This window comes from Argopecten irradians, chromosome 2 (genome assembly GCF_041381155.1).
Source record: "Argopecten irradians isolate NY chromosome 2, Ai_NY, whole genome shotgun sequence".
Taxonomy (NCBI): domain Eukaryota; kingdom Metazoa; phylum Mollusca; class Bivalvia; order Pectinida; family Pectinidae; genus Argopecten; species Argopecten irradians.
In genome coordinates, this window is record NC_091135.1 from 50,969,960 (window position 1) to 50,997,293 (window position 27,334).

Sequence of the window (27,334 nt, forward strand, 5' to 3'; positions counted from 1 at the left end):
AGCCTTATTATCACTTAACATTTACAGTTATCAAATTTAGATATACAAAAATAATAACGAATATAGTAAATAAGGGGTATACTGCAGTCGTATCTCTGAACAAGGACATATGATGACCTTGCTGAAATTGTAAACACAAAATAATAAATATTGTGTATATGTAATGCACTATGGCAACTGTCAAACACACGTCATTATAATCGCCATAATCTAAAACAGTGTAACACCTCAGCACCACGTCACGCTTCAGAGGTGTCGCGAATGGATGACGCGCACGTGCTGGCGCAGATCGATATCAAAGTAAGGTTGCGTTATACCAAGGTGTCATTGATAGGAATGGATGTAACTGGTTTACCTGTGTGATATTGTCATCTACAAAGAGTGATCAAACAGATGTAAAATGAAGACGCTGATGTGCTTACTTGGTAAGTGTAACGTCTACAGTCTGCTTCCAATGTTTAGTGCGTAAAATGATAAATTGCTTGCATTTTATTTAATTAATACGTGCAACTTGTTTTCCTCAAACTTTATCCTAGTCATTGAATAATCAATATTGAACTGCCTTGCATGCATGGGTGTCATGTCGAGCCGTTCCTCTCACTCTCTCTAATTACATTGTTTTTTCTATATTGGAGTATGTCTGTGCAAGTCATTCTCTAGATACAAACCGTCTAAGCGAGCGATAAGGTGCAATAACATCTAATTGTCAACGCAAAGCTAGATATTCACCATCAACAAATTTGTGCACGCTTTTTAACAGTAACAGAGGGCAAACAATGTAAGTGAAAATCCGACATTGGCGTTACAGTTTATGTTATTAAATCATGCAATGCATTGTGATAGGGGCAGTATTCTTAAAGGGCAAAAGTTTGAGGAAAATATTAAAATGATAATGAAGTGTTCAATATACAGGTATGAGGAAAAACAGTACCTGTGTATTATATTATCCATATTGGGACGTGGGGAATAGAGAATACATGGCCAGTGCCTAAAAATACCAACTTTGTTTGCGAAGGTTATGAACAGAGAAACAAGTGGCGAAGCTTTGAGCACATCGTTATGTTCCGAGCCAAACATACAGCTTAAATTGTCAGACACTGACCATACGTGTTGCAACATTCATAAAATCAACAACACAATTAAAGATGCTCCCACGTCGACAGATCATTACCGATTCATATCATTTGAACAATAACTGATATTTCTTTTACTAACAAAAATACATATAAAATAATTTCTTATGGTTTTGGTACATGAGCAATCGTACTTCATTCAATATAGAACATAGTACCATGGACGTTTTTTCCGAGATGCGATTATTTTGTTTTATTAAAAGTTTTCAATATTTTAATCTTGAAATAAGAAGCTGAAACTTTTCAATGCTGACAGTATTGTAATGGAAGTAGTTTGTGTAACAGAACAAAATACAAATTCGTCTGCTCCTGTTTTTGAGAAAAAACACCATTTGTTAGCGATGTGGCATATTTAAGTTAAAAAGAGGATTCAAACATGTTTGTCTTTCAAACAATATTTTGCCAGTAGTCAGTCGTCAGCGCTTGCTGAAATTCTAAAATTACGCTGTGTTACACCAATGCTGGTTGCAGGATAATATAAACATAAACAATCAGTAGTGCACTGTGTGTTAAGGGAGTATCAAGTAACGCGAAAGAAACAGTCAAGTCAATAACAGTACTAGTCCCATTTACATAATATTTCAGGGTTACCACAGAACTGAAAATTCGACTTTTCGGCTTAACATCAAATTATTTAACAATTTTCGAGACTCTTTTCCAGAACCCAAACATTTCCTTTTCTTCATCCTGCAATGTTACGCTTTGCCATTCACTAATCATTATGATTCTAGTCTTAAAAACAAGCAATTGTTAACTTGCATAAGCTTTGAAAATCGATGCATAGTAAATACACACAATGAAAAAAATAAGTTCAAAGCCGTCAAACAATGTTTTATTGAGTTTCGAGTACTGCTTGATGTTTTCGTAATGAAAAATGGTCTATTAATAATAAAGGAAAGTATATGTTATGAACTGTCATGCATTCTTTGATTACAATTCTTAAGGAATAGTTACAGCTATATTTCCGTAGTGTGCTTTCAAATCAATAACAAAATATTCGTCTGACTAAATGTTGTGTACTTGTTAATGCGCAATTGTTAAATTAAATACCATCTCGCCCCGGCATTACCTTCGAGGATACATCAATCAAGATTCTTTTGGTTAAAGACTAGACCATTCGAACAATTATTTTGTTCATGGGTTTGTATTGCGTTAAATCAAACGCTTGAGGCTATTGTTTCAAAGGGCTCGCTGAGGTTATCTAACTGAGGTCAATAATCGAAAGCGTTACATTAATAAAGGTATCTGAAAATGAAAAAGCATCTTAAAGACTCCCCTGACAGGAAGAGAAACTAAAGCTATAATTGCCCTACAGATGTATATAGAACACTGCGTTAATGTCACCATAATTTCCCTAGAGAATCGTTCTTGCTATCGTTTCATAAGGGAAGTCATGTATGATATGTGGAATGCTTCATATGTGCCTCGACAGTGCTTGGGTCCTCAACAGTTATGGTTTTAAACATTTGTTGTAGTGGAGTTAAAGAAACGCCGTCCAGGAATACAGAAATAGTATCAGACTATATCTTATTTTACTTTTTGTGTCTCTGCATTTAATAATATTACATCGTGTTTGTAAATATTATTTGGTGCATGAATTTATCTTTTATGTATACCCTAATAAATTAACTTATGGTAATGGCGTCACATTTACATGTGTTTGTGTTTCTAGGACCACCAAACATCGATAAACATATTGAAAATGTTTTATTTAGTCGATTTTTTCAAAGAAAACAGAAATATTTTTTTTCAGACATGCACTATGTGGAATATTTGTCATAAAAGATTGATCTTCATTCATAACAGAAAAAAAACAGATAACCACTAGCAATCCATTGATTGCGAAACATGTTACATTTATATATAGTTGACTTGATCGTAAGAGACATTGCAATCACTTTTTCATCTTGTCAGGTACAAGTATTTTTCAGATTTCACGTTGTTTTTCTTTATATGGTACGATAGTTGCATGATAAGGCAACAATGTGCCTCAAATCAATATATATCGATGAATAATTCAGAAGTCTTAATGTTTAACTATTTAGATATGAAAATAGATAAACACTGACATTAATGGATCAGAAAATCGACAGATGTACAATTTGAGAGAAAATGTTCGAATCTCTGTGAACATATATGTGTTTTCGCTAATATCGTCCTTCTCTGTTTTTTGGTGTCATATTCAAGTGGTTAAAGAGTATTTCTTGAGATCAAGTTGACAAATCATTGAATGCTAGGAGAAATTTCCCAAAAATAAAAAGCTTTTGAGAATGGGAGGGAAAATTCTCGGATCTGACCCCAGGGACAGCAGGAACAAGGAGCGAAAGTGTCATAACTGGGCGAGAATTTTCACATGCAATTTTTTCTTCAGTAAGCTATTGAAATGTATATGTTTTGATAAATTTAGTAATAGTTCCGTGGTATCTTTAGCTTGATATATATTAAAGAAATAGCTTCCACGTACACGTTGCCTTGAAAGACTGTTAAACTACCGTTTTGTAAACGAAGGGCGAAGCACTTTTATTGTAACACATACATGACAATATAAGAAAAAAAATCTTCAAAACTCAATCTTTCATACCGAAAGCGATGCTTTGAAGTAAGTTCATTATATAATCGAGCGGTTCAAACGCTCTTATGATCCGGAGAACGTAATCTTCATCCAGCAGAAGCTATGTGTTTTCGCTCTTTATTTGCAAACGTTCAAGTGATTTGGACAACCTTCCAATATAACCAGCCCACCAAAAACGGAATACATGTGTTTGATACAGAAATATGTTTTTCTTTTCAAGAAATAAAAAGAAAGTTCGGCTCCGTTATTTCCAAAAATTGCACTTTTTAACATTGCATAATCAATGATTACCGAAACATCTGACTGCGCCCTTCTGTTGTATTAGATTAATATATCTGTCGCCAATTCATTTACTAATTTGTGATTTTCGAAATGGTTTTCGTAAATAGAAAGTTACAAGAAAGATAACCTACATCAGTCATTATTTCCATGTCCATGGTTTAATAATGTGTTTTACATAGTGTTTTAGAAACATATTCTGATATGACTTTTTTCTGATTATTGATTACCAAAATATAGATGTCTTAATCACACTCTATTATAGAAATGGAGATCATATCTGAACTCGATTCAGATAGTTTGATATAATGTACGGATTATTAGAAAAATGAGAAAATCAAAACAAGTTGACAAGTACACGTAAGATATATGTAAGTTATATGTTTAAATTACATGGACTATAAATTTGTGTAGATGAAGATGAAATAAACCTTGTATAAAAACCTAACTATACATGTAATTATAGTGAAAATTAAAAGGAAAGAACAATATACATTTGTAGTTTATCATTATCCAAAACGGCCTCTTGCGAACTTTATCTCGAAATAGTTTCAAAGAGAAACAAGATGTAAAATCTTCTCGCGACACTTAACTACTAAACAGTAGGTTGCTGCGAAGCCAATATTCCATCATCATTATTATTATGGAAGATGACTGATGTGTCTGATGTTACCATTTGGTGACAGATAAACCTCGATAGAATATGTATAGGATATGTATGAAAACAATTGTATTGTTGATCTAATGATACAAGTGACTAAGATCAAGTAGTTGATTTAGCATACTACAAGTAGATTGTACAAAGAAAGCGTGTCAATATGCCTCTTGTAGCCTATTGCAATATGTATATAGGTATGTATATAAAGCTTTCTTTGAATAGCCGCTGTTGTATTTACATTTTTATTACTATTGAGCTAAAAAATCTGTTGAATCATTAAAAAAATAATAACTAGTCGAAAAGTCTCTACTATGTTTATATGTAATTTTACATGGTACACGTTTACCTCGATTTGCACCATCTGTAAGTCATAGTGTCTTTCAGCTTTATAGCATATTTGTCTAGTAGACGTTCGATTTATTCAAAATACATTTCGTTTACGCCACACATTTTAGATCGGGCGTTTGATGCATATTTCAAAGGATTCAATATGCTGTAGTAACTGTCCTGCAACTAAAGCTAATCAATATATATTTTAGAATGCAAGTACAAATCAATAGAAACATGCAGGTTAATAAAACTCAATGGATTCGATGCTTGAATCTATGCAATAAAATTCACCATGTCTTTGTTGTAAGTTTTGCTTATTAGTTCAACAACATTATTGCATGACTGCTAATTATGTTTACCACCAACCATAACAACATTTATAACGTCATGGTAGTTACTCTTCACTACACGGCTGTATATATAATACAGGATGGTTTAGATTTATGATACATACAATGTACTGTATATGAATGGCAAATGTAATGTTTCATTTCTGTATGTAATGGTGACATGATGCTTTTTCGAGATGCAATTGATTGTTTTAAATACAATAATTTTGAAGTAAAATACGAAGATAAAAAATTTTCATTGATGGTAATTGTGTATACAAAACAATGTTTGTAGCAGAAGAAAAATACTATTTCGCTTGTCCCCGTATTTGATAGATAAAACATCACCATTCGTCGGCTGTGTAGCATCTCTCAGCATTGTCGTCATAATTTGGATTGTTTTGTTTCTTTTCATTCAATGATGTGGATTTAGATTGTTATAAAGGACGCTATTGAAGGTTTGAAAGCGCGTTTGCTTATCTTATCTGATAAAGAAGTTTTTGTGTCAATTATTAAATAAAATCACAAATTTCGTAACAATATCAACTTTGTGTTCCATACGGCGGGAGTGTCAAAGCATATAACACAACAACATCATTTGTTTTTTGTAACACAGAGTAAATGGTGAGTATATGATATAGTATACACTAAACGTGCTATAGGACTGTTGCAATTCATTCCATCTATGTTTCAGATATGTTTAACATTATATTCCATTTACAGATATTACTTAATCGATTTCGTCCTGAACCCTTTTAAGCATTTTAGTTTATGTATACCTTGTTTTTATTCCAGCGAACCGTTACCGAGCGTTTAGATAATATCTTATTATAACTGATGAGAGACACAATGTGTTAATATTTTATATGTTGAATTCTAAATATGTAAACAATCATTATCATGATGACTTGCCGTTACAGCGAGGCGATAATTTGTTAAAAATGCATATGTAATGGGGCTATAAAGCTAGTACAGACCGCGTTCCTTAGCAACATAATAACAAACGAAAGTCATACTATCAACATCGTTTTATTGAATATTTCAGCCATCACTGCTTCCTAAAAAACGTATGGAATGGTCTTATTTACCACATCTGATAGAATTGAAAACACGAACTACAAAGAGACACATGATCCTCCATGATCATGACTATGTTATTTTATAAAAGTTCCTTGGGACCCTACATTTTATAAAGCGTAACCGGTTTCATCGTTATCACACCATTGTGTATAAAGAAGATAAAAAAAAGAAAAACAAGAATTGGAGCCGGTTGTAATCGAGTCATTTATATGTTTCCACCAAAACTCATAACCCTACGTTTCCCGCCGCATTGCTGCGCCATTGGTTATTCACGTAACAACAGAATCGCCGCACGTGTTGTGCTATCATTATACACCGATAATATTAATACTAGAAAGCATGGTTATTGTGTCAATGTCAGTGCAAACTGTAAATATTTGTCTATAATGTTCTACTGCAAACCTCATACTGATTATTCTAGAGTAGTGTTTATTATTTGGGACAATGGAATCATAATGAAAACAGGTGTTTCCCAAATAATGTTCCATAATACACTGACCCTTTACTAGTGGTATACATGATCATATCTTATTCTGCAGTGCTTGGAAGTGTCAATGAATGATATTTAGATTTTGATATGTTTTGTCCGTATTACAGGTGATAACGTGGTAATTTAATTTGCACGTTTGTTAATCTTAATGCATAAATACCTCTTGCTTTATTTCAACAAGATATTTTGTTTTATTGTTTTGGAAACTAAATGTAAATTATCAAACGATACGTGACTAGTGATGACGTCAATACGACTAAATATTGATTTATCTACCTATAAATATGATCAGAGAAAGGATTCATTATAACATTATATGATTTAACATACAAGAATGAAACATTATATTAATACCATCTGCATTAGAGGGTAACAGTGCCTAGTGTCACCCCGAAGATATCACTATCAATGTGACAGTGATACTCCGAGGGGTGACAATAGGCACGGTCACCCTCTAATGCAGGTAGTATTTATGTTATTATACCAAAAGACTAGTCTAGAAACAAATCCAGCTTTAAAGTATTTGCAATGTATTGAAACATTTTACCAGTTATGCACAAGTACTCAGTACTGTACTCAGTAGCGCTTATTATCATTGCATTGAAAACAATACTCACAATTAGCATTATGTGGAATATTGCTGTTGTCTTGTCTCCCGTGTTTGTCAAAATCTTAATGTTTTTGTAAATCTCAATGGTGTATTTCAAGGAATCACAATAATTTCTTTGCAAGAACTGCTTGTATCATTTGTGTAAATTTAAAAGTAATTCTACACCCACATGAAATAATAATCATATGATATGTCGCATACAAAAAGAAAGGGCGAGATTATCAATACAGTTATTTGTTTACAGTTTTGCTGTTGGAGATAGTGGGTCACACAAGCAATGCTGTATTAGCCAAATTAGCCGAAACGGGAGAGGAATGTAAGTTTTAAGATCGCAATATTTAACTTGTTTCCAGTTCAACCTAAACTATTTCAGTTATTCCTGGATAATACTAAAATTTCAATCGACTATGTAAAATGTAATGTTATTGATGGCAGCGAATGTACATTTGGAACATAAGAAACGGTATACTTTCTAGTCAAATTATTTAGCAATTATGATCGTAAAAATCACTTATATACATTATGAAATAGTAATTATTTTATTTATTGAATTTAAGCAAATACTTGACTTTTAACACATTACAGTGAATTAGGTTTTGAGAAATGCAAAACCTTCACAATATATATTAATTTACCTATCAGATTATGATATTGAATTCCATAAACTAGAGTGACTGTTGACCTGTCTATTTCCTTTTCCATTTCATTGTTATTGATATACCGATTTTGTCCAAATTACATATTGTTTGATAATACACCTCAGCGATTGTTTATATCATTTAATAGCTTACATTGCAAGTTAAACATGCAAAAGGAATTGAAAATAACAAATGTATACTTAATTTGTATAATACTGTCACAAGATGTGCAAAGTTGGGTCTTCTACGTACAACATCGCTGTATTCAAAACAAGTAAATCAATATGAATTCAAAACTATGTAAACCTTCACTGTATTATGTACTGTACATACATGATTTGTTTACAGACAATGTGCAACATAACAGACAACGACGAAATGCTGCACAGACAGGTAGGTTTTCTGCGCCTAGTTAGGCTTTACTTTCTAAGTTGCTTATTTTTGAAAAAAAATATATATAGCTTGGTATTTGCGACACGGATTAAAATTACTCATATCAAAAGGATGTAGTGTATAGCTCTGGTGACTTGTTGTTTGGTTTGGACTCGTGATAAACGTTTGATTAAGAGTTATATTGCGTACATTTATTGTGATTATTTACCAAGAAACTATTAATGGAAATATAACTAATTTAAAATGTATCTTTCTTTGGTAACAGTTAGTTCATACAGCGCTTCTTCATTTATGATGTCGTCTGGAAGTATGTCGACTGCACTGCCCGAATGTGTCTTAACATCACAAAGTTCAATGATGACCAGTTACAGTTCAGACCACCAACCGTCTCTGTCGATGTCAATGAGTGACGGATGGAGTCAGTCACTTTCTCCTTATGTAACTTGCACCATGCCAATGTCCTCTTCTATGATGACTTCAAGTTCTATTACCATGGAAACGAGTTCCCTTTCAATGCCAGCAAGTTTAATGTCAATGAAGTCATCGATGATGTCACCAAGTTCTGTTGCCATGTCAACAAGTATGTCATCAATGCCAACAAGTTCAATGTCAGCAAGTATGTCGTCCATGGCAGCAAGTTCAATGTCAACCAGTGTGTCGTCAATAGCAGCAAGTTCAATGACAACAAGTATGTCATCAATGCCAGCAAGTTCAATGACAACCAGTATGTCGTCAATAGCAGCAAGTTCAATGACAACAAGTATGTCGTCCATAGCAGCAAGTTCAATGTCAACAAGTATGTCGTCCATAGCAGCAAGTTCAATGACAACAAGTATGTCGTCCATAGCAGCAAGTTCAATGACAACAAGTATGTCGTCCATAGCAGCAAGTTCAATGACAACAAGTATGTCATTAATCCCAACAAGTTCAATGTCAACAAGTATGTTGTCCATGCCAGCAAGTTCAATGTCAATGCAGTCGTCCATGGTGTCATCCAGTTCTGTTGCCATGTCAACAAGTATGTCATCAATTCCACAGAGTTCTGCTAGCATGTCAACCTATTCATCAATGACATCGAGTACCATGGCAGCATCCTCTTCCGTGCTAGCCAGTGCTTCGACCATTTCATCGACCCCTGCTTCAACCGTTATGGCATCTACGACTGCTCAATCAGGGAGCAGCGCAACCGCGTCTACTGCAAGTATGACTGTTGCTGCTTCCACTGCAGGAAATTCTGCCTCTAGCTCAAAAGCAACTTCAACCTCAGTTGTAATGACATCAACTACAACCACCACTACATTCACACCAGCCAGGACAACTAATCAAAGTAATCATTAATTTCTTATTTATAAGGTTATTTTTACATGTATGACCTGATCCTATGCTATTACTATTCTAGGTTTGAATAACCATGATTCGATTATTTAAATGTATTTGATTTATCGTATGAAAGTAAGAGTCTCCCAATATGAAGTGTTGTCTTAAGTTTTCAAACAAAAATCCTCACAACTTCATTGAAGTGACGAAAATATGCTCGATTTCCGTTTGATCACGTTACGTTTACTGATAATTTTCTTACAATGTTTTCAGTATTTCAAACATCCATATATTCATAAAAACAAAGATTTCACCTTTCAAGTTCAATTCAATATTATGTGTTTATGATATATATATATACATATATAAATATATTGCTGTTTCCCAGTTTTACAAGGTTATACATTATCGTGTTTTTTGACTACTTTTTAATACCATCGAACATGGAATGAAATTAAAAGTTCACGATATTTATAACTGGCGAAAATCTTATATTAATTTAAAGTTTATTTATGTTGTAATTCTGAATATGTGCATGTCGTTATATACTCATCGTTATGTTTTGAAATGTCCACACTAGATTTTCGAAAGTTAGTTATTATGTTGCGTTTTATTTCAGAATTCCAAATCAAAACTTCTGGCAGTCTTACTGACTTTATGGGCAATAGGACTATGTCAGCTGCTATAGAAGATGTGAAATTACAAATCGCTACTCATCTAACGATTAATGCAAGTAGAATAAAAAATGTCCAGCTACTTTCAGGTAAGGTACAACAGCTGCATATATGGCACTTTCATTCAAAATATTCAAATGATATATATAGGTGTATAGAAAAAAATTATGATTATAAAGTAATAAATGATATGTATAATAAATGATAACGTCATAAAGCATAATTTCATGAACAAATTATTCATACATGTAACTACAAATATGCATTTTAATTTTAATAATAATAAAAAAAAAACAAATATAAAAATCGAACAAAACGAATAGTCTATGTTAGTTATAAGTCCTCTGCCGGTGAAACCGGAGGGGAGTTTAGTGTTTGTTCCCGTCTATTTTCCGTCGGTCTGTCTATTGGCTGTGTATCTCTCCGGATTTCGTTTCCAGACGATAACTTGAGAAAAAATCAACGAATTTTGATCAAACTTCATAAAATGGTAGCATATGACAAAATATAGCTTGGGTTTGAATTTGGGGTCAAAAGGTCAACTATAAATGTCACTACATTTTGTATTACTAAAGATATATTGTTTCACAAAATATTAGTTTCATGACGACAATTTGAGAAAACATCAATGCATTTTTATCAAACTTTACAACTGGTTGAAAATAAAATTCATACAATGCTAATATAGGAGAAAACATAGCTTGGCACTGAATTTGGGGTCAAACTGTAGCTAAAAATAGTTTGTTTCACAAATTTTCGACTCCGGACGATAACTTGAAAGAGAATTCGTTCAAACTGCATACAATGATAGCATAACTAAGCAATTATAACTGGCCATAAATTAAAAAAGCGTAATTGACCGAAGGGGACATGTGTTGCTTGCAACACTTACCGTAAACTTGTTTATCTTACGTTCATAGCTCATATACTGCTCTTATTAGTTCCCTGGTGGTGAAACCAGAGGGAACTATAGTGTTTGTTCCCGTCTGTCTGTCAGTCCGTCCGTCCGGTCGGCATTCGTTTCCGGACGATAACTTCATGCAAAGGTAACATAGGGGATAATATAGTTTGGGGTTGGATTTAGGGTCAAAAAAGTCAACTACATAGGTCTCTGCTACAAAAATAGATTGTTTCACAATATATAAGTTTCATTACGATAACTTGTGAAAACATTAAAGCAAATGTCACACAATGGTAGCATTAGTCCGCTACACCTGCCTAAATTATTATTTTGTTTTAGGTATTTTTTTCTTAAAAAACAATTTTTCGTTTCCAGACGATATCTTGAAAAAAAATTCAACAAATTTTAACGAAGCTTCACACAATGGTAGCATATGAGAAAATACAGCTTGGGATTAAATTCGGGGTCAAAAGGTTAACTACAAATGTCATTGTTACTAAAAATAGATTATTTCAATAAATATTAGTCTCCAGGCGGCAACTTGAGAAAACATCAGCGGATTTTCAACAAATTTCACACAATGGTACCATTAGTCTGTTAAACCTGCGTTTATTTCTAGGCTGTTTTATTTCTTTTGGGGCGATAGACAGATAATAAAATATCTAAGCAATAATAACTGGCCATAGATAAGAAAAGTGTGTTTTAACAAAATGCAAAATAACACGGCAGTTGACGTGTTTTGCTTGCAACATTTACTGTAAGCTTGTTTTCTTAGTTCTAAGTCCTTTAAAACTAAACCTTAATACTCCGAAATACACGACTTTACGATCGAGCGATTATTTAATATAACCGACAGAAATAAACATTAATCATAAAATTAAATGTACTCTTCATGTTTTTAATTTCTTATTTCTTTATATCGTTTTCTTAATATAGGTTCCATAATCGTCATATTTGAAATCACACCCGCTTCGTCGGCCTCAACTCAGTCGATAGCCGAATTAGAAACAATCCTTAGAAACGATGTTTTAAGTGGTAACTTCACATTAGTGGACAGCAACGGCAACCCTCTGACTGTTGACACAACCTACTTCGTCTCGACTGCTGTAGAAGATGAGGACACTGCAGGTAGGGCGTTATACCTGCTGCCCCTATGGCAGGTTCTAGGTTTTGTCCCCTGGCCGAGACACACCAAAGTATATAAATATGGTAGTTTCTGCTTCTGCTCAGCACTCAGCATAACGGAAGTCGAACGACAGGTTCATCCGTTGTCAGTATAATGTGTTTGTTTGTTTGATTAAATAATGTCCTATTAACAGCTATGGTCATGTAAGGACGGCCTCCCATGTATGCGGTGTGTTGCGTGTATGTTGTGCGAGGTACGTGTTTTGGGAGACTGCGGTAGTATAATGTGACCGGATCGGGTGTGTTTCTTGGTGTGTTCGGCGGCCTGTTTCAGTGATATAGCACTATGAAAAGGTTTTCAGTTCCACTATCGAGAAGGCTCAACACGAATATACCGCAGTCTCCAAAACACGCACCTCGCACACATATACGCATCACATCGCATACATGGGAGGCTGTTCTTACATGACCCTGGTTCTTAATAGGATGTCAATCAAACAAACAAACAAACAAACAAACAGTAAAAGATGATGGTCACGGTAAGGTAACATGGAAGTCATTAATTTCGCTGTTGACCAAAAGTAACCAAATAGACCCAGTATCCGATATCACGGTAACAAAGGAAATTTATCAAAGGTACTGCCTTTCCAACCATGCACTCGACTAGGATCATGAACAAGAACACCAACAATATTGCTACCGTTTTTTTTAAATCTCATAAGAAGATCACTAGAACTTCCTGAACGTCTCACTCTTATGATCTACTAGCTGATATATCACACCCAGAGCACTGGTATCACTAACGACTAGTCTACAAGTTCTAGTTTGATTGCTAACATCACTAACATGATACTATTATCACCGATACGATAAAAGTTCCCTTTAAATGTATTACTATTGTTATACCACATAAACAATAAAACACTCTCTAATATCAATGACACGATAAAAGTCCCTCCGTACTAATTCGCTAAAATTAGTGACACAGTGAATGATCACCTGAGCTAAATCACCAATTTGAGTGACCCGATATAAGTACCTACATACTAAATCATTAATATCACTGACACAACTAAAAGCCCCTCTTAACTAAATCTCTAATATCACTTAAACAATGACAGTCCGTCCTAACTAATTCATTGACACGATAAATACCCGTTCTAACTAATTCACTAAATATTTCTGAAATGTATGTAATGTCTTCACGACCAGATCACTGGAAAAAGTTATCTTTCGTGTAATAATTTTCACTTGTATACTAATTTCGTTACGTTTAATTTTACTGTGATAGACATAAGTTTTAAGGTAATGAATATTTGTATGCAGGTGGGAGGCGTGATCTTGTGCCGATCATAGTAGGATCTGTCATCGGTGTCCTTTGCCTAGCGATTATCTTTATCATAATCATCGTCGTCGTGCTGAAAAAGAAAAAACCAACCAAGCACAACTCATTTGTGTCACCGTCAGCAAGCAATGGCAGAAGATCGCAATCTCCATGTAAGTATCGTATTGCTGTTTTATTTTATATAATAATGCTGAGAGGGATGAAACGATCCATGTCATTTACCATATAAAACAGTGTAATTTGAAAATTAAAAAAGATATGTTACCTGACACATGTTTTAAACTAATGTTTATTGCATGCTTAATGTGATCAGTTACATAACATAGTACTGTACTTTATTATCCTCTTAGATGACAACGGAGCTAATAGCACACTGCCTGCAAAGCCAGGTGCGGATGAAAATGGCTACCAACAATCCGCCGAGATTGATACAGCCCCGGGGACAAGTTCACGCCCTGGCTCTGAAGTTCACAACAACCAAGGTTAGTACGCTATGGTGTTAAAACAGTGTATAAATGACAATTGAACGAACTCAACATTAAAGCTATATGGTTATAGATTATAGCGTTTTAATGCATCGGTATTTCAAAGTTAATGGTTATTTCTGCAGATTAATTAGTGTTCATATTTTGTCCATAGGAGGAGTCACATTCCTCATCTATTCCTACACGCTGTGAATATGTATCCTATCTTTCTATAACCTCCATTTTACACTTCACGTCTATTTACTATCATTTTATATATTATTGTGTTTTACTCAATCTTTGCAGGATCCAACGTATAGTTAGAAATTCCCGACGACCCTATCGAAAGTACCGCAACCGATCAGAGGGTTTTCTGTGTTAACAACCGAAATAACTACAAAATGCTGACAACGAGTCCTACACACCAACATGAATAGAAAAAAAAATGTTTGACGCACAGATCATTATCAAACTTTGTTATATTAAAAAAAAACACGCAAAAAGGTAATATGAAAGCGGTCGAGTACTACAAAGCACGTTTCCTATCATATGAGTTCAAAGACTGAAAATAAGACTAAACATCCCATCAACTCAATGTGAAGTTCGACATCAGCAGGTTTTAGTTTTAAAAACGTGATTACAGTGAAATATAATTCCGTTCTAATTTAAAAGTGACTGTATACTATGATTTCGTGAGCAACATTTCTCTTATCTACCGTATGCTCCACCATATCTAGTTGGTGACGTTTTGATAACCACACTGTTATCTGACAAGTATATTGTGTTTTAACTGAGATATGTTGAACTCAATGTACGATATGTTAAAACACAGTTAGTACAATTCCTTTTGTGTTTATATATACATTTCATGGAATGTACATGATTTACCCATACCTAGTCTATATATGAGTTGTCGTCGGTTTATATTAAGATATTAGACAGCTGTTGGGTATATATGTGATCTTTTTGGATAGGTACTTATAAATCAGTTAAAGGTAAATCCCAAAACCGTTTACGTCTAATGATGATTAGCGTGTAGCAATCGAAACATCACGATCAAATATGTTGTTAGAGAACAATTTATATAGCTTTCCTTACCAAGCTAAAAGCTATGTTTGTCTATGTTCCGGTTTTTACAAATGTATATGGAATGTGCGTTAAAGATAATACAACTGGCAAGTACTTTAATGAAGAAATCACTTTATTGTTTTCGGTGTTAAATCGTCCGTGAAAACATTTGCCGAGCCGAACATGTTTTCTGTTGTATACACATAGAAAATCAAATACAAAATGTACCACGATGCGACCATTCCGTCCTGTTGTTCTCCAATGTTTGATATTTATTCAAATTTTATTTTTGAAATAAAGTATATGAATTATTTCAATTTTTTATTTAAATTCATATGTAAATCATTATGTACATATTATTAATTTTAGGTTTCATAATTTTGTTGACATGTGATAAAAGAACACTGTGTTATGATCAAGATGTGATTGAATTGCTAAGATCCATAAGGTTTTTAAGGTGTTTGTAAATAACGAATTTATTCTGTAAATTTCCTGTATATAAAACGTGTACATAGCCTTGTATATTTCTGTATTATATTCGTGTTCTTTATATATAGCTATCCATCTAAACTCTATTTCTGACGATCCATGTATTATGATGAGTTATTTGTATGTTGTTTTTGTGATAATATATGGCTGTAACATTCGTCTGTACCCTATACGATACTTAGCCCGAGATACGATGGCCCTGACACCAGACGTAGACATAATGACAGATATATGTCTAATATAGGGTCTGAGCACAGTGCCATATCAAAAGGTGGAACTTGCCGACACCGTTTGGTATCGGGCCAGGTCATCTTCGATTGAGACTGCTTACAAAATATTACCACCGAGAAGTGTTACTTAACTTGGTCTTTTCAACAAATGAATAATTATCTACTCATAGCAATCCATTTTATCATGCATATACGTCATATTATGTCAATACAGTAGTTTCCTTTACGCAACTTTAAATCTTCATCCTCGTTGTCGCCATTTTCTCATAGCATGTAAATCGCCTCTTATCTCGACGGATTGCTATATTTGGGTAGATAAATTATTCATTTGTTGAAAAGACCTTGGTAAGTGGGGCTTCTCGGAGGTCAGTTTAATGGGAGATGACCAGGCTCGATACCAAACGTTGTCGGCGAGTTCCACCTTTTGACATAGCACTGCACTCTGGCCCTACACCAGATAATTATCTGTCATAATGTCCAAGTCTGATGTCAAAAATAAATAGGGAAAAAACTTAAAGATTTAAAAAAAAAATTGAGTTTAACAATAAAATTTAAATAAGCCTTTTCAGACCTTTTTATATTAACAAATAAGTAATTAAAAAGCTTTGAGTTGTGTGATAAAGTTTAATTAAGTTTGTAGTGATTATCATGGCAAATCGAAGTAAACTAGTCCCCATGTTTTGAACTTATTTCGCCAACGGTTATCAATTAGAAGAAACATCCGTAGGAGAAAAATTGATATTTTAATTTATTTTTTCAATATTGTGCAATATATATATATATATATTGAATAACATGAAATTCTCAGTGTCCGGTAAACATATAGAAATAAAATATTGAAACACGTTGTTAGTTTAGCAATAGCGCTTTCATCATGTTCTTCAGATGCTTAACAACATTAGATGACGTCATGACAGTATTGTCATTGTGTATTGTGACGTCATATAAAGGGAGATCGAGGTAATTATACTTATAACAATTGATTTATACAATTACAACAAACGATTCAGTTTCGGTTTCAGAGTTGTAATAGATTGGTTTTTTTTGTTCTTTTCTTTGGATGGTATTATTATTTAAAGATTTACTATATTTCCGTTCTATAAAATGTTAAATAGTAATACCATCCAAAGAAAAGAACAAGAAAAACAATTTATTAGAACTCTGAAACCGAAACTGAATCGTTTGTTGAAATTGTATAAATCAATTGTTATATGTATAATTACCTCCCTTAATATGACGTCGCAATACACAATGACTATACTGTCATGACGTCATTTAATGTTGTTGAGCATCTGAAGAACATGATGAAAGCGCTAATGCTAAACTAACAACGTGTTTCATTTTTTTATTTCTAGACATATATATTTCTTGAGTGAGACATTTATGCATTACGTAGGAAATATTGATTCGTTTCTTGATTTCGTCTTCTGCTACTTATTTTTTTTCCGATCAGTGTGTGAATTAAATTGAAATAATAAGCGAGTATTATTTTTACAACCTTAATTAGTTATCTTTGCAATATGTAATTTGCTTTTAAAAAATGCGTATTTAGGATTCCAAAATATTTTCAAAAATTATCAACTTGATAACTTGGAATTTTTCTTTGCTACAATTGTCGCGATGGATAATGCAAAACCGATAAAATTCTGTTATTACTTCAATAACACATATTTCTATATAATATTCTGATTGATTTCGAATAAAATTTTCACTTCTTATGTATTGTGTTTGTTCTTTAATCTCGGACAATTTACAAAATTTGAAATGACTCAACGATATTAGCACTATGTTGTTATGGTGGGAAATTTCAGATTTTAAATGTCTTTATTAACATGAATATAGATTCATGCAATCCAGTTCAAACATTTCATATTCTTAAGGTGTATGCTACATAATGAATAATAATTCATGTTATTTGACCTCACTTTCATTTGGAATGTTCTGATTTGATTGAGCTTGATCACGTTACATGGGAATTGGAAGTTGGGGTAAATAACCACTTAGGGAAATAACCCTTTAGAAGCTTTGCACGTGACCAGAAGTGGACGTCGTCTTCACATCAACTGACAACGATGTCAAAACATTTTTAAAATGTGTCTTACAGTCACTAATGGCTTATATCACGAAGTCAGGGCATAATGATGATATCTCATGAACTGCAGCTCGACGGATTAACAACATTGTTGGTGAAATATCTTTATGGGATCTTTTACTACAGATTTAGATAGCTTGTTGAATTTATGGATTTATTTCAATTTTGTTCGGTATGATAAAAGAATTAGACATCTAGAATTGTCTCCGTAGAAAGAATTATTTTCTCTCGGGATTAGCCCTCGCAAACATAGTTCATTCCAGGGAGACAATTCAAGATGTGTCCCTCCACAGAGGGCTATAATTGTATATGATTACATGTATCATTTGAAGGCATTTAAGGTGACCGTTACACATGATGATGAATTGAAGATTAAGCTCTCATATTTCACGTTCACTTTGTTGCATGGTTACATGAAGTAAAATGTCAAACCCTTGATAAAATGTTAGCACGGGCACATGCCCCCCACACAACCATGCAGACAGATTACACTATGGGTACCCTGCCATGCCTGTTTAGTATACGGAGACCCCCTTCACAAGCACAGGTATTAGTTTCCTAAACAGCTATAAAGGCTACCATACATCATATATTAATACGCAGCTACAGGAAAGTTTGGCGGATAGTTCAGTACACAGAATCTGTCATAGTTTTTGATATTTCATTTTTGGAAAATGGAGTGATTTAATTATTCACGATGATATTAATGTCGGATGCAGGGTAAATTTAAACTTTAACTAACTGTTTATTAACATATGCTAGCTAACCAATTTCCCACTAATATTGGTCACGTACATACGTTTAGAAACAAGTCTAACATTGTGGGGTTTATTTCATTCATAAAGGATTACGTCCCATATACGGACAATTTTGACAAGTATATTGTTTCTGTCAGGATTTCCTTTTATCCTAAAAGCGCGCGAGAGGCAATTTCAACAAAACTTCCTTACCGAATTCCATTAACACTTCAGTTGGTGATACCTTTCGACGAATATGACCAAATCTTAAGCCTAACGTTTTGTTTGTTTGCACTTATTTAACGACAGGCCCCATGTATGGACAGTTTTACCCGATGTCCATCTAGAAATAACAGCTCACAACTTTTAAAAAGTAACTTACCTGTAGGAGAATATATTCCAAATCCAACAGTCATTTAATGTATAATAACGTTTTACCTTACATTTCATACCACGTGCATTTACAATCGGAACACCTTGCCCACTTCTTCGAACATAGGCTCGGACCTAACTGTATGAATACACATGAAAATGATGTATTTTGTGATCCGCCGGACAATGACCAAATTACCACTACCTGTAGGGACTATACCCATAGAGGGTTACCTCCCTTGTGAAACATACAGCGTTATTTTTGTCTGCTTCAAATCTCTATATGTACCACAAAGAAGAACTTAAAACAAACTCCCTGATTTTTACTATCGAAATTTGTGTTTTACAAGACGTATGAGATATATTTATTGGAATGAACATGAATGCTCGAACAAGAAACTATGAAATGTTTTAAAAAATTTTCCAACGGTAACCTTTTATGAATGGAATATATGACTTAATACATAATATATATAAATTGTACCTCAGTTCGTGCGTTATTTATACCATTAAAACCGCCGACCAATGGTATTTTTTTCTATAGTATAAAAAACAGGAGCGGACGAATCAAGTTTTTTTCAGTTTCAAAAGTTACATACTACACACCATTACCGTCATTGAAAAGTTTGAGCTTCTAATTTTACTTCAAAATAAAAAATGTCAAAAATAATTAGTTGCTTTCCAAAAAAGTCCAAAGCACTATGTCCTATATGGAATAAAGTACTGATCACGCATGCACCATTTAGTAAAATATACTATTTTACATATTTTTGTGTTAGTAAGACATACATTTACATGAATAAACACCATTTTTTTTCAAGTGATGAGTATCGTTTATTCTCTGTCGGCGATGGAGCATCTTAAAACACATTTGTACCGAAATATCCATTTATTTGTGTGGTGACTGTTCCAACTTGAAGACCAGATAAGATACATTTTTTCATATGAAAACGATATAGACAATAATCTAATTTGTTTACATGCTTCATCCGTGATTCCGGTCGCGTGGCATTATCAGTTCAATTAATATATCATTAAAAATTTAATTCTCCATAGTTAAAACTTTTATTCCTCGAATAAAAGATACAGAAAATGAGATATAAATACAATGTATATATATATATACACGTGAACATATATACAATCAAGGAAACATTATCGTAATTATTACAAACTCCTCTTCTGATTTTACTTATCAGCCATTATAATCATACATGTACAAACAAATTTACTAATACTGCAGCTATTAATATACCGCTAATTTCATTAGTTTGTAATCATGGTTTTAAAGAAGTTCATAGAATATTCAAAACCTTTTGAATGATATCCTTAATCATCATTTTAATAATACGTAAAGATAAAACAATTACATGTTACAAGACATTCACTTTTAACAAAATTGGTGATGTCCATTAAAAATACATTTTGAGTCCGATATCGCTGTTTGAAGTAGTCACATGTACCTCATTCCTAGCATTAATGTACCATAAAGACGCTAATTGATTACCACTTCGTGTTTGGTTTTAGCTTTGTGTGGCTAAGTCATATTAAATCTAGAAATATACCTGTCTCTCATATCCCTACGGCCCAATAGTCCGAAGGCCAGTTAGTCCTAAGGCCCGTTAGCCGAAGGTCCGATAGTCCCAGAACAGATAATGTATCTGGAATTTATGCGAACACGGTACTCAAAATAAGACAAAATACTTTGTAGTTAACTTGCTAAGATATAAGAGACACGGAAAATGCTATTGAAAAACGAAATGTAGCGAATTTTAAAAATTGCGAAAATGATCATAATCTTGAAATACGTAAACGTTTATGATGTTAAAGAGTATATACATGTACATTGCAATCACGTTTAACATTTTCCGAGAAAGTAATATTATGGAACAATTTTCATCATTTAAATAAATCAAAGAAAGGGGGAATGAGACGAAAATAAAAGTCGTTAGTCGTTAAATTGTACAATATAGTGACGTACAGTAACTTTCAAGAGCGGGACGCGTGGCAGAACGGACTTGTGTGTAAAAAAAAAAAACAAAAAAAAAAACACACACACACACAAAACCCCAAACATACAAATATACCGGCCCCTCTTTAAATCAAAAAGGTTATCTATATATGTTGCAATGGATGGTTCACAAGATCAATTGCATTTATGATTTAACTTTTTCTTCTTATTTTACAATAACTCATCTTCGTTACCACAAGAAATTTGAAGACATTACAACTATCGGACACTACATTGTATATTCAAAGTAGGGATACGTAATGAAAAAAACCTTTTTATAGCATATTTTCTCTACCATTACTCCTAGGGTAGATTTTTTAAAGAGACTGTGCAAAAATTTGATTAATTTGTTCACAGGATCCCCTCCAATATGCTAAATTATCATACTACCGCTAGATAAAATTCAATTCTAGACATTTAGATATATACTTTTAGATAGTATAAGTTTGAAATATTGAACGTAAACGGTTGAAAAATGAATAAACAACAAAGTCGTAAAATGTTTCTTGAATTTTAATTTTTACATTGATGACTCTAAATAACGGAACTGTTTTCACTGGGACCTTTTGAATCAAGGCCTGCTGTTTGACCGTACACCGCCCAAAAGAGAGCGACTGAGTCATTATCAAAAATGAGGCAATTAATCAAATTTCTAGTTGTAATCTATATACAAAATCAAAGATACCATCATCTATAACTCATGTACAGTAGATATAGATGCAGTCGAGGAATAAAGACCTCTTATAGCCAACTGATTACGTTGAAGCGTGCTACCATTGGCGCCGCCATTTTTTCCGAAAGTAGTTCAAAATGGTTACTACTTAGGTCCGAGTCTAGTTTCGGAGAAAATGACGAGGTGATCCGATTGGTGCAGTTACTGTCAAGGGGGACAACTCTTGCTAAATCATCTACTGGTTTAAAAGCCCACTACCTTTCCGGAGGAAAACATAAAGGTTTCTTAAAAACATTGATAACATCAGAAAATATATACCAATGGCCTAAGATGAGGTTACAACACCAAACATATTCAAGATTTCCTGCGTAATATATGATAACAATGGAGAATTATTTCGCTGTTTTGCCGTCTGGCGCAGTGATAGTCAAGTACCGCGCGGTATTTAGGACGACGGCGGGAAACATAAAACGACCCGCGTTGTGAAAATTAACATTTTATTTATTTAAATCAAATTGTTCAGAATGTGATGACACGTGTAGTATTAACGGTAAGTTAATAACTTTAGCGACTATACAAAAATATTGATCTCGTTTTACTTTCCAATTTTAAAAATTAAAAGCCGTTTCGGAAAGGTAGTGGGCCTTTAATAGGATTAATACTATCGATCGGAATCAACAAGTCAACTATTGAAATTTCAAAGGACTGGGATACTATGTAGAAAATTTGGTTGGTTGGTTTATTTATCTTTAATTAACGCTACCAATCGGAATCGATACATTAAAGTTAGAAATTGGATATTCATCAGGATTCAGAATTTGGTTGGTTGTGTTATTTATGTTTATGTATACAGCGTGTTAATGTTTGTATATTTTGGAAGGCTAATTCAAGTTTGTGTTGTATTTTTGAAATACGAACATTCTGCAGCCTACCAAAATATACATACATATATTTATGTTCTAATCATGAATTTAGTCTAACGGAAAATACTTAGAATAGATACAATATCAAATACCACAGTCTCCCAGATTACACATGTACCAACTACACACCACATTGGAGACCAGGCGCGGATCCAAGGGGGGCGGACCCGGCGTACGCCCCCCCCCCTAAAATGGAGAGAGAGAAAAGAAAAAGGAAAAAGAATGGAAAAAGAAAGAGGGGAAGGAAGGTAAAGAAGGAAGAAAGAAAAAAAAGAGGGAGAAAGGGAAAAAATTAAGGAATTAGATAAAGAGTGAGAATTAGACAGAAAGCTCCATTTCCTACCTTTACCGTTTGATGTTATCATTTTAAAATCTAAATGTATTCGACTTTGTGGTACATACATGCATGAACACACTTGTATCCAGGCACAATGGAATAATTATATTTTTTTTCCGTGTAAGTTAAGGTTTTATCTCCATCGCTTAAAAGGTACAATGTAAATCCCTTCAAGTATTTACTTTTTCAAAAAAAAAACCCGATAAAATCCCAATATATTAGATAATTTATTGTCATTAATATTCAATATTGACAGGTTATATCTCGATATCCTTAGCAATAAAAGAAAAGGGGGAGGGGGTGGGTGGAAGGAATTGTAGCTGGCCATAAGTCTTCGTTGGTTGACTATATGTCATGCCCTTCGTTTTCCAGGTTGTAAATGATATATTACACATTTTTGAATCAGCATTAAAGTCCTGTATTAAATCCGGCTATCAATTAACAAATGTGTGCGTACTTTCAAAACGCCAGTTACAAGATCACTACTGACGCCAAATGCTTCTAGAAGCCTTTTATTTGTCCTAAGAAAATGTGTGTAAAGAAAAAAGTGGAATGCTACAGAAAATGAGAGCTTCTAGGGTCTGGGTGCACCCCATGGCCAGATGCCTTCCTTTTTTGTTTCAATAAAAACATATCTTAACAATAATGTTATAAGATAGGCAAACGATGTTTAAAAATTAATGAACATGACAAAAGGCTCCCTATTAGAAAACAGGATGATAGCAATGGTTCCTGGCACCGTGTGGCCATAGACAAAACCATTAGCCTTCTTTTCTTTCGTTGTCCAATACACGAATTATGAAGATTGTGTAAGTTAGGGAAAATGAATTATCTAATCTGACAGATAATGTATAAAAGTAAAAGCTTATATCGTTAAAAAGGTTCACATACACTTTCATTAGTCCTATAAAAACCTTCAATAGGCGACCCCTTGCTGCATTATTGTAGTTCAAAAGACTTTTAGACTGAAAATGGTGTCTTGGCTTTAGAGCTACAATTGTTCCCTATTATTTCAAAACCTTCAAAAAAGTATGAAAAACTGTGCCCGAGTGATTTTCGGAGGCAGTGCTCCACTGCGATACATAGGGACCAATTCGTACCCGGCCTAAAGGCATAGTAGGCCGGGTACGTATATTCGTTCTAGGCGGCCCCCAGACCCCCATCCTTTTCTTTGCTTCGTGCCTCTATGAATAGATATTCAGATTTTAGGCAGTGCAATTCTGTAACTTTATATTCAAAATATGACATTAGACGTCAAAAATAATAAACGAACATTTTGACATGGCTTCAATTATTTTTCGGAAAAAGTGTACATTTATTCGAGGGCTTCTGGGGGCCTAGGCGGCCCCCACCCAGACCCCCGCCCTTCTTCGCTTTATGTCAATATAAATATTCAGATTTTGATATTGCAATTCTGTAAGTAAAAAAATTAAATCAAAACTTCAAATAAGAAATATGACATTTGACACGAAAACCATAAATAAACATCCTTAAATGGCTTCAATTATTTTCTGGAAAATGTGTTCATGAAATCCTCAGAATGCAGGATTTTGCACCATTTATTCGAGAGCTTCTGGGGGCCTAGGCCCCCAGACCCCTCGCCTGATTTGCTTTGTCCCACGCCTCCTCTAACCTCAAAACCTAAATCCGCCCCTGAGACAGGGGATATTAAACCTTATAAACCACAAACTTTTTCTGATTATACTTAAAACTAATAAGATGCATTAATGGCAGTTACAGTTTAATCAGGACATATTTACATGGATATTGTAACGCGCAGAGGCCAAGGTTCGACAACGGAGTGGCGCCCTTCCTAATGACCACGCTTAACATTGCTTTATTACGATACACGGACATGACAGTCTCAGTACCTGTCACAAAAGCTAGCTATAGGGCACTACAAATTAAATGAACACATCCCTATCCTCGCCAACACGTTCCTTACGAATCTCTCTGGGGTTCAAACTAGAACGAATATACGTACCCGGCCTACTACTATACCTTTCGGCCGGGTACGAATTGGTACGACAAATAGGGATGTGTCGTAGTGGAGCGCTGCCTCCGAAAATCACTCGGGCACAGTTTTCTATACTTTTTTGTAGGTTTCCAATTATTTTATGCGTATACATGCATTTACATATTATTTTTGTCCAAAACAAACATAACTACCATTCTTAATATCTACCGTACCGGTACAAATAATTATTGTGTGCGAACGAAATAATTTGCGTTCAAACGAAATAACTATTGAACTCATTATCATAGTGGCGGCGAGCGGACATGAAATAAATAAAATTATTGCGTGGGAACAAAATACTATTGCGTGGGAACGAAATATTATTGCGTGGGAACGAAAAATTATTGCGTGTGAACGAAATACTATTGCGTGCGAACGAAATATCATTGCGTTCGAACGAAATATTATTGCGTGGGAACGGAATCTTATTGCGTTCGAACGAAATACTACTGCGTGGGAACGAAATATTATTGCGTGGGAACGAAATATTATTGCGTGGGAATTAAATACTATTGCGTGGGAACAAAATATTATTGCCTTCGAACGAAATACTATTGCGTGGAAACGAAATACTATTGCGTGGGAACGAAATATTATTGCGTTCGAACGAAATAATTATTGCGTTCGAACGAAGTAATTATTGCGTTCGAACGAAATAATTATTGCGTTCAAACGAAATAAATATGAAGCTCATTATCATACATGGATGATATGACAGTAACCATGCCTCCGTAGTAATATGATATGGCCTACAACTTATGAAACGGCACCTTATCTAAAAAAAGATGTTTTCTTTATTTTCAACGATTTAAAGTTTTGTTTATTGTATAATACTTTATATATTCAATGAAATATATATAATTGTATTTATCTTGTACGTATAACATAATCTTGTACATGTATGAACAACTTAGTATATAAACTTGTGCGTGATACTACGTTGTACGTCCAAATGTACAAGAAAATAATTTGTACGTACAAGATACTGTAACAACTTGTACGTACGCAATAATATTTCGTTCGCACGCAATAATATTTCGTTCGAACGCAATAATATTTCGTTCGAACGCAATAATATTTCGATCCCACGCAATAATATTTCGTTCCCTCGCAATAATATTTCGTTCAAACACAATAGTATTTCGTTCGCACGCAATAATATTTTGTTTGCACGCAATAATATTTCGTTCGAACGCAATAATATTTCGTTTCCACGCAATAATATTTCGTTCCCACGCAATATTTCGTTCCCACGCAATAATTTTATTTATTTCATGTCCGCTCCCAGCCACCGTACATTTGTGTTATTTTACTCGTATTCAGTGAGTTTTAGTTTAATTTCGGAATATGTCATGTAAATGTGTATATCATTACAAAGTTTGTTTGCGAAATTTCACCTTTTTTTGTCTGCGCATGCGAACCCCATAAGTTTACATTTTCTGTAGCTCTGTTTATGCTCTGCGGTAAGGAGTCGGGAAACATCCTTTTATACGAGGGATTTTCTGTTGTCTTTGAAAAACATGGAAACGTGGGGCATTTTCAATTAGCGGATATTTTCACAAGGATATATGCAGATTCAGAAAATGTTCGCACAATATGACAATATTGTTATTTCCAAAACATAATGGGACTTTAAGCTGTGAATATCATTCAATGGCGCGGACATACATGTATGATGCTTTATAAGCATTGGCAACAACACATGATTTATGTATTGTAATAGTGCTGGTTTCTGTGTTTTGTATACATGTATTTAGATTAAAAACATGTCTGAAGAAGTCACTATATGATTACCGGTTTCCCAGCAAAATGTTCAGTTAACGTAAATATCATGATTTTTTTGCAGTTCTGACAAATTCATTTTGAGTTCTCTATTGGTATGATAAAATTTAAAATCTATGCATTTAAGCTATTGTAATTCTGAAAATGTTGTTAACTTTTACAGGTGAATATCATAATAAAATCCCCTCTTGATTCGTGAGTATAAAAATTACGGCACATATACCTTTCACCGTCTTATTAGACCGATCTAAATATTGTCGAGTTT

The 27,334-nt window shown here is 33.9% G+C and overlaps 1 protein-coding gene across 1 annotated transcript; it reads left to right on the plus strand.

Moving 5' to 3' along the window:
- Positions 1 to 238: 238 nt before the first annotated feature.
- LOC138315843 (uncharacterized) lies at positions 239 to 17,843 on the plus strand. Its single transcript, XM_069257141.1, has 9 exons — positions 239 to 425; positions 7,726 to 7,797; positions 8,468 to 8,512; positions 8,778 to 9,839; positions 10,449 to 10,592; positions 12,341 to 12,532; positions 13,856 to 14,026; positions 14,225 to 14,356; positions 14,645 to 17,843. Exons 1-9 carry the CDS (start codon positions 401 to 403, stop codon positions 14,656 to 14,658), a joined length of 1,857 nt encoding a protein of 618 aa, XP_069113242.1. The 5' UTR covers positions 239 to 400; the 3' UTR covers positions 14,659 to 17,843.
- Positions 17,844 to 27,334: the final 9,491 nt, after the last annotated feature.